Source organism: Vombatus ursinus, unplaced genomic scaffold, assembly GCF_900497805.2.
Source record: "Vombatus ursinus unplaced genomic scaffold, bare-nosed wombat genome assembly UNPS02014807.1, whole genome shotgun sequence".
NCBI lineage: Eukaryota > Metazoa > Chordata > Mammalia > Diprotodontia > Vombatidae > Vombatus > Vombatus ursinus.
In genome coordinates, this window is record NW_020954585.1 from 36712863 (window position 1) to 36722010 (window position 9148).

The following is a 9148-nucleotide window of genomic DNA, read 5'->3' on the forward strand; positions in this document are numbered from 1 at the left end:
AAAGTTTAAACAGTTTCCTACAGATACTTGTCGTATACAGAAAACACATAATTATGCTGGTGGCCTTGGGAGCAACTTGTATTTCAGGGAAGGTAAGGGATACAGAGGATATCTAATCTGCTAGTCTGATGTTGGCCTGAGAATGCAAGATAGTATAGACTCCTTTTGGTCAGTCTTATATAAGAACTGAAGAGAGGCAGGAGTTAGCTCGTTTAACATTGAAATAGAGGTTTATTCTAAAATTGCATTACTCTTGTCAAGAAAGGGAAAATACAGTGACTCTCTTTCTCTGATGCCATATCTGTACCTTTAAGTCTTCCTAGATTGGTATTCCATGATTGCTTTATCTCTCCACTTAAGAAGATCAAGTGGTTTGTTTTGTTTTGTTTGTTTCTTTCTGGCTGCTGTGGTTTCTAGGCTTTTTTGGCTTCCTCATTGTGGCTGTTGATTTACATTGATTACTTCCTTAGAAAATAGTTGATAGTTGGTGTTGATAGCCCCTCAAATAACCACAATGTCTTCTCATGTTTATTTTTCTAATTTTGTTCTTTTTTTTAATCATTTTATATAACAGATCTGTACTAACTGTACAGACAGCTTATTCAGAAATCGTTCCCACCTGAGTAACCAGTCACTCGTTTTCTGTGATGTTATTTGATTCTCGTTGTGTCCAGTGCATACAGACTCTCTTCTTAAAGAAGATATTCCTGTTTCTGTGAGCATGAGTCTCCTGCGCATCTTTGACATCTTATGTTTCTTAGACCAGAGCCATATTTTTTGTCATTCTTTTCCATACCCACCTTTACATTGAAGTTACCAAGTTTAAAATATGTCTTCACTTGATTTGGACAGTCTCATCAGATTCATTGTAGAATTCCTTGATTTCCACATCCTCTGCAACAGATGTTGGTATATAAACTGTAATTATTTCATCACACTCTTTTGGCAAATGTTTGAGTCCTATAATACAAGATTCAGCAAATTAAATGTTTAATTCAATATCTGCTTGTGCAAGGCCTGGCAATAGAAATAGCACTTAGTACAATGCCTAGCACATAGTAGGTGCTTAAGAAATGTTTGTTGACTATTGAAATTCAGAAATCAAACATTTCCTGCCCTCAAGGAGCTTATATTAATTTATCCATCAGCAAGCATTTATTAAGGTCCTGCTATGTGACAGGCATTGGGTGTACAAATACAAGAAAGAAGGAAGCAAGGAAACACTTCTCAAAGAACTGATATGCCATCACAGTCTCATAAGATCATAGATTTAGATTTAGAGCTGAAAGTAACCTCAGAGACCATCTCATCCATCTCTATCATTTTATAGCTGAGGACAAGTAATAAGAGTCATAGCTGGAATTTTCTTCTGGTTCCAGAGCTCCTGTTCTTTCCAGTGAACCAGATTTTGAAGTCACTTTTGTCCTAAAGAAGCATAGTGGTTAGAATGCTAGCTTCAAAGCCAGGAAATATCTAGGTTCAAGTCCTGACTAACACATATTGGCCGCATAACCCTGGGAAAGTTACTTGTCCTTCAGTAGCTAACCAACTCTCCTATTCTCTGAGCTGTAGGGGAGAGGTACCTACTTTGGCACCAAATAAAATCACAGAAAATGAGTGCCTCGGTTGAGGGAGTTAGTTACTGTCTGAGTGGCCTTGGGGAAGTCACTGAACCTCTCTTTTCTTCAGTTTGTAAAAAAAAAAGAGGGTTGAACTAGATGGCCTGCCTGCCAGTAAGATCCCTTCCAGCTCCAAGTCTATAATCAGAGACTGCTTAACTAAGCATACAGTTTAATAAAAATATAAAAGTGCTGCTCCTGTCCACACTCACAGAAGACACTTGAAAGGGAACCAGTGTGGTTATACCACCACATTTTGGCCTAATATGTTCATCCCGCCAGCACTACTAAAAAAAAAAAAAAATACCAAAGAATCATTGTCAAAAATTCTTTCATTTTCCTATCAAATAATAATCATGTACACTATTTCACCTATAAATTTCATTCATACTCTTTCTAGTATAATTTAAATATTATAACATACTAATTGTACTATTTAGAAGAATAACCTCGGTGAAGAGAAATTAGGTAACAGTGTCACAAAATAATCTAACAGCCTAGTAAATACTTATAAAGTTTAAGCATTTTAAGCATTTCAAAGACATTCCAATAAAGGGAAAAAATTATCAGAAAAAAAGAGTTAATTGCTTTTCCCCACATAAAAATAGTAGGAAATGGCAGGAAATATGATTACATTTTTCTGATATGATAATTTCACTGTAAAGAGTTCAATAAATATTTAGCATTTATTAAATTACTGTGAGTAAAGCACTGTGCCAGTTCTTCAGAGGCAATGAATTGAAAGAAAAAGCTATAAATGCAAAAGAACATTGGTTGGTTGATTGATGAATTTACCTCTTTTCCATTATCTCCAAATAAATGCTTTCCTTTTTAGCTAGTCAGTTCAAATACATAGTAATGTTGTTTGACATGGTTACAAAGATGCATTCTTCCCAATCCAGCTATTATTTGTAAACAATCTACCATGAACCTGTATTTCTCTTAATATTCACTTGTTTTCCAACTTTATTTCCAATCTCATTCTACCAGATTTATTTTAACCATATATTCCCATTCAGTTATTTTCTAGTTAATAAGTATATTATTCTTCCTTCAGTTATTTAAAAATATTTTTTGGAAGAATTTCATAGGGTTCACCAGAACACTAAAATTAATGCAAAAAAATAATTATGAACCCTCGCTCTAGAAGCAATAGAGTGTGAACCAAAATAAGAGCAGCAGTATGTCCATGGTTATGTATATTGAGAATAAGTACTAAGTACAAGAATTAGGGAGAAATGGTACTACATTCTATTAGAGATGACCAATGTCCCATGGAATAACTATTCATTGTGTTTTAATGCAGAATAAAATAAACTCTGCAAACTCCTTATTTGTCTCTCTGAGCCATCTTTCCGTCTAATAGAAACTTTCTTTTGCCTTCTTGCTTCACTTAGAGCAAGCATTTAAAGTTTGATATGATTTGATTCTTCCAGTAATAAAGTCACTCTTTGGTCACTGGACAAGTACCACATGTAGAGTTTGAACACTATATTAATATTCATAAATGGTTAAACCACCATGTGATTCCTAGCATCCTGTGCCCTTTTCTACTGCTATACCAGCATCATTTGGGAAGCTGAAAAGGACAGCGCAGGACTAAGCCATTTTGTAATTTTTTGTAGCTTCATGAGATGTGGCTAAAAACTTAACCCCCCGGGGCAGCTAGGTAGCACAATGGATAGAGCATTGGCCCTGGAGTCAGGAGGACTTGAGTTCAAATATGGCCTCAGACACATAACACTCACTAGTTGTGTGACTCTAGGCAAGTCACTTAACCCCCAACTGCCACACAACTATACTCAAGGCCCTTCCAGAATGATAGAATCTGCTAGAGTTTGAGCTCCACTAGTATAGCTCAAGCCCACCTCTAGGCCATGAAAAGTCACAGAATTCTTTTACTTGAAGGCAAAGTTAATAGGGGGTGAGTAGCAGTAATGCACAGGACAATCAATTGTGGGGGAGTGGGAAAAGTGACACAAAGAATAGTGCATCACAGGCATAGTTATAACATAAAAAGAGGCAATCTGTCTCCCAGAAAGACCAGTCTGTGCACCTGTTGGGGGTTATAGGTAGATAGGCCCCAGGACAGTGGAATATATGGGCAGGAGAGAGAGGAGAAGGGTTGTCACACATTGCCAGGCCAATAGAAGAATGGCAGGAAGCATCCACTGCCACCTCACCCCAGTGGGTGCCTATCCAGTAGGACAAAGCTTGCCCAAAATAGAACATCAGAGTAGAATTTTGTGAAGAATTATGAAGAAATATTTAGAAATTTTTTTACCTTGTAGAAACATTGAAAACGATAACCGATTTTAAATTCTGTTTTCTTTGAAGTATTACAGCTTTTGAAGAAATGATTGAGCCATTCAGGCTTCATGAAGATGATAAAGAACAAGATATTGCAGATAAAATGAAAGAAGATGAACCTTGGAGAATCACAGATAATGAGCTTGAACTTTATAAAACAAAGGTATTCTTTATCTTCCTTTACGTAATCCTACCATGTGTTTTAAAATACACATATTTTTAAAAATAAGTCTCCACAAACAAATTACTAAAGAACTTTTTTCTGTCTTGTGGAATTTCAATTTATCATTGATCATTTGTTTATTTACTCCCTTATATAGCTTTCTTTTGCCATTTCTAGAATTATTAACCATGATAGGTGCTAATTTTCTAAAACTGGGACTAACTTTTCTCTTTTGCCGTTTAGACATACCGCCAGATAAGATTAAACGAGTTATTAAAGGAGCATTCAAGTACTGCTAATATAATTGTCATGTAAGTAACATGTACAGAATACCATTGTTTGATATACTTTTTCTAGTAAAGTGTTACCATTTTAGATGGATGGATGGAAGTGTAGGTAGGTAGATAGATAATGTTTTCGTGTATTCCAGTTTAGATTTTTGGTATTGTGTTCTAACATACATTTTAAGTTGAATGAATTTTTAAAGACTGCCTATTAAACACACATACTGACTTATATAGTGGTGAAAAATAGATATCTGCTGCTTAACTTTATCTACAAAAACTGTTTTACATCAAATATGATGTTGAATCAGTTTAGCTTTCCTTCTCTCTTTAAGTATAAGCACCTGTAAATCCAGTGCCATTTTGCCAAATTCCTTACTATGTTTTTTCTACTTTGGGGAACTTTTTGGAAAATTCATTGCTTATTAGAAACAACCTTCAGTGTGTGAACAAGGAAAATAAAATAGCCCTTATCTCTGATGTCTTCAAGTTTTGCTGATTTCTAGCCCTATGAATGGGAGCAGTTAGGTGGCACAGTGGATAAAATGCCAGGTCTAGAGTCAGGAAGACTCGTCTAAGTGCCACAAGCACTTATAGCCATGTGACCCTGGGCAAGTCACTTCGCTCTGTTTGCCTTAGTTTCCTCATCTGTAAAATGAACTGGAGAAGGAAATGGCAAACCACTCCAGTATCTTTGCCAAGAAAACCACAAATGCAATCATGAAGAGTTGGACACAACTGAACAAGACAACCTATGAATGTATCCAACAGACCCTTTGCTTAGTTGCTCTTTTTCCTTTCACCTGATAGAAATTGAGAATAACTCAAATTTGCTAAGAGCAGGGGTTGCCCCATTTTCACTTTACTTGCATTTCCACTTCTTTCTATCTGATTTGGAGCTTTTCTTGTTCAGACAGACAAAGGAAAAATTAAATATAAAAGAAAAAAAAAGCAAAAGCACTGGTGAATTGAAGCATATTTTCTTTTAGTGAATACCACAAGATGATTATTTTAATTAAAAAGTTATGTCTTTAAATTTAACTTGTTTAAATAACTATTGTTGGTAGTCAGTAAAAGACTTGTTGGTTAGGAGATAATCATAGATCTCTAGAGCTGGAAAAGACCTGAGAATCCATCAGTTCACCTCCTACATTTTATAGATAAGGATTCCAAGGCCCAAAGAAACTATGAAGATGAAAATGAAGTAAGATTAGTTATCTCTGAACTGTCATGCATGCTGTCCATTTCTTGCCTTAGTTTAAGTAAGTGAGTAAGTTATATGTTTCTTCACCTGTTTGAAATAGAAGTATCCTTTTTTTTTTTAAATAATTCCTTTCTGAGAGAGGAAACATACAGTGAGGTGTTTACACACCAGTGTAAAATGTGTTCAACTCTGTGCATCATTATGGGAAAAAATTATTACTATCTTCCTTTGGCCCAACTTGAAAACAATTAGGATGTTAAGGTTATTGTTGATGCAGTAGAATGAAGTAGTTGGTAAATATTTCTTGAATTTGTATACTTTTGATCAAATATTTTCTTGTTTTACTAACATTAAAAAAATTTTAATTATGTACTGTTGTGATTTTTCTTACTCTTAGGAGCCTCCCGGTTGCACGAAAAGGTGGTGTGTCTAGTGCCCTCTACATGGCCTGGTTAGAAGTTTTATCTAGAGACTTGCCACCAGTTCTTCTTGTCCGGGGGAATCATCAGAGTGTCCTTACCTTCTATTCCTAAACACCAAATCATGGACAGCCCTAGGGTAAATGGCACTGCAGTCCCTAGGAAAGTGACTTGAAATCTTCTATGAGACTGCAATGCGGTGGCAAAACAGTGACTTTTCTTCCACAATTTCACTGATTTGAAAGCACACGGGGAAGTTGCTCCATTTGCATGGTTGTGGAGACTTCAGTTTTATTCCTTATTGTTGGAAATAAGATTTTTCTTTGCTACTTGAATAGCAATAAAGGTGTGTTTTTATTTTCAATTGGTGAAAGAAATATAGATTTATAAAAGCCTTTTAGCCTTGAGGTGCCTTCTGAGATTAACCAAATTTCATCCATATATACCCTCTTTTATAAATTTATATAGAATATCAAACTTTGCCTTCAACTAAGACTGTAGCTCAAATGTAATTTGGTTTCTAGTTTCTTCCACCTTAAAATGAATGCTGCTTTTCTGTCTTCCATTGAGCAATTAATTAGTTTTTAGTACTGTATGTTTTCTATTACTGTATTTTTTTTATGGTCTCTGTTAGATATTAACGGGGTAAGAATTAGGGCAGGTCTTGTCATTTGAGATGAAACATAAGAATCAGAATGTCCAAAAGTTTAATCCATTTAAGTATGCATGTATAAATGTAAACCTTAAGAAGAGAGTTGTTCTACCTTTTATGAAGCTGTATATTATTAACGTCATAATTTCCAGCTAACTTAAGAAATGTCAAAAGATTATTCTTAGTAGTTTTATATGACATACTGAAAACCTTATTCCATTTTACAGCCTAAAGTACACATAATTTTAAATTACTTGAGGGGACCTGTCCATGTTTGTTCTTCAAATCTGAGTGATTTTCCTGTAAGAACTTGGGTTTCCTGTAGGAAATTTGGGTTAAGTGATGCCATCTTACAGAGTATTTCAGTAAACACTATGTGGCATTCTACCATCCTTTTAAAATCATACAATTTCTTTACTTTATCATCAAAACGGTTAAATGGACCACTGGTTACTTAGTGAAATGTTTTTAGGCTAATTCATTCATCAAATACACTTAGTCTTAATATACTCAGGTTTGAACATTTAAATTTAATTCATTCTTAATATGTAAAGTCCATATTAAAAACTGCCAGGTTGTACTTTTTGAATATTTTTTTTGACATCATAGTCTACAGTATATAGCAGTGATAATGCATAAGTATTATCACTGAAAGCTTTCTATACAGATTATTAATGTGAATTTTTTCATTCTTTTATATTCAAGAAAAGATTGCCTAAAAACATTTCAAGAGTTTTAAACACACACACACACACACACACACACACACACACGTATATCATATATATGGTATATATATTTTGTATGTATGCATTATATATTTTATATACACATATACAACAAATTACATGTTACTAGGCCATATTGCTGGTTGTTCAGCAGTGTTCAGTGATCAAAATTCATTAGTTAACAATTTTGTTAAACATAAGATCAAAGTAAATTATCATATGGTTTTAATGAACAAAGTTTTAGTCATTTGTAAGGTACATTGTAACTACAAATGACTATAATTTGGGATAGTGAAATGTTCTATAATTCATCCACATTGCTATTCAGTCCATTATTTATAAGTTTAAAAATAGTTTAAAAAATATTTTGTTGCTAGTTCTCCAGATCTTTGAATTTTTCTTCTTTAAAAATTTCAGTTTTATTTGATTTTTGCTGCATGAATATGAAGTAAATTAGTTTCAGAATGGACCTGGTCATTTTTAAATGTAAAATATTAGTAAAATTGTAATATTTTGTTTTCCAAATTTGTTTTCCTAGCTCATAACTCACAACTTTATTGTATTTATTACAGGATTTGCAGTAATTGTGGGGAAGAATAGTAGGAATGTAAAATTATTCAATAAGCATGGATTGTTACCATGTTTGAATTTTTCTCTTTTAAACAGATGGACAGTAGGGCATGGACTTAGTGCTGCTATCTTGAAATGTGCACAGGTACACTTATTTTTAAAAGTTTTGCCCATTCAGGAAACCATCACTTACAATCTGTACCACAGGAACCAAATGAAGTGTGTGTATTCATATATGTGTAAAAAGTATATTTAAATATGCATACTCGGGTTGGGGAAGGGAATTGTAGTCAATGAAATAATGTAAGATGCATTTCACTTATGGATTCTTTAACACTAGATACCAGGTCAAAAAGGTTCAAAGTTATTGTAGCTCTCCAATAAATTTCAGCAGTTTATTGTTAGAAACAGATAATAGCTAGTGATGAAGTTACTCTATTTTGTTTATACTGAATTTTGATTGTTTTGATGCCAAATTTTTTTAGTTCCAATCATTGGTGATGACTTGAAATAAGCAGTTGTGCATTGGCATTTGGCAGTTCCTTATTTCTGTAGACAAAAATTTATGGAGGTTTAGCTAAAATAGCTCTTTTAAGTTGACAAATAACAATAGCTGATAAAATCAATTATTTATTTGTTACATTTCATATTTGTATTTTAGGTTTCCTTTTACATAAATTCTTTTATGCTTTTTTGACATTACATATTTAAAGAAAATGAGGAAATAACTTAAATAATTGTGCTTTGGTGGATAATTGTCAGCTAAGTTTGAAATTGTAATATTTTGATAAACCCATAACTGTCACATGAATGCTTTTCTAATGTTTTAACACTGAATATTGCAGTTTCAACTTTGTGTAAAGATTACTGCAATAAAGGAAGTGAATCCGATAAAATAATGTGTCTGCTATTTGTTTCATAAATACTGTTCCCTACTTTTATGCTTTGCAAATATCTAAAGTGATAGCATCACCAGCCTCATTTTGATAAGATTACTTCATTGATGATGATCTTTTTAAATGACTGTAAATTAGTCAAAGCCTTATAAAGCAGCACCCAGTTTGTGTTAATAAAGTTATGAATGACTTTCTATTATTGGTAAACATATCACCTGAGCCATATGAGGAATGACATTAATGTTTTATGAGTAAACTGTGCTAAATCTTGGACTATTAGAATTGAGATCTTACATATTAACC

At 33.6% G+C, this 9148-nt stretch overlaps 1 protein-coding gene across 1 annotated transcript in view; it reads left to right on the forward strand.

Annotated features, from left to right (window-relative positions):
• The window catches only part of SLC12A2 (solute carrier family 12 member 2), a 122708-nt gene extending 113863 nt beyond the window's left edge, over window positions 1-8845 (forward strand). The window contains exons 25-27 of the mRNA XM_027874885.1: window positions 3957-4092; window positions 4336-4403; window positions 5978-8845. Coding sequence (XP_027730686.1) covers window positions 3957-4092; window positions 4336-4403; window positions 5978-6113 — 340 coding nt within the window. The 3' untranslated portion in view covers window positions 6114-8845. The remainder of the gene's footprint in view (window positions 1-3956; window positions 4093-4335; window positions 4404-5977) is intronic.
• The last annotated feature ends 303 nt before the right edge of the window (window positions 8846-9148 follow it).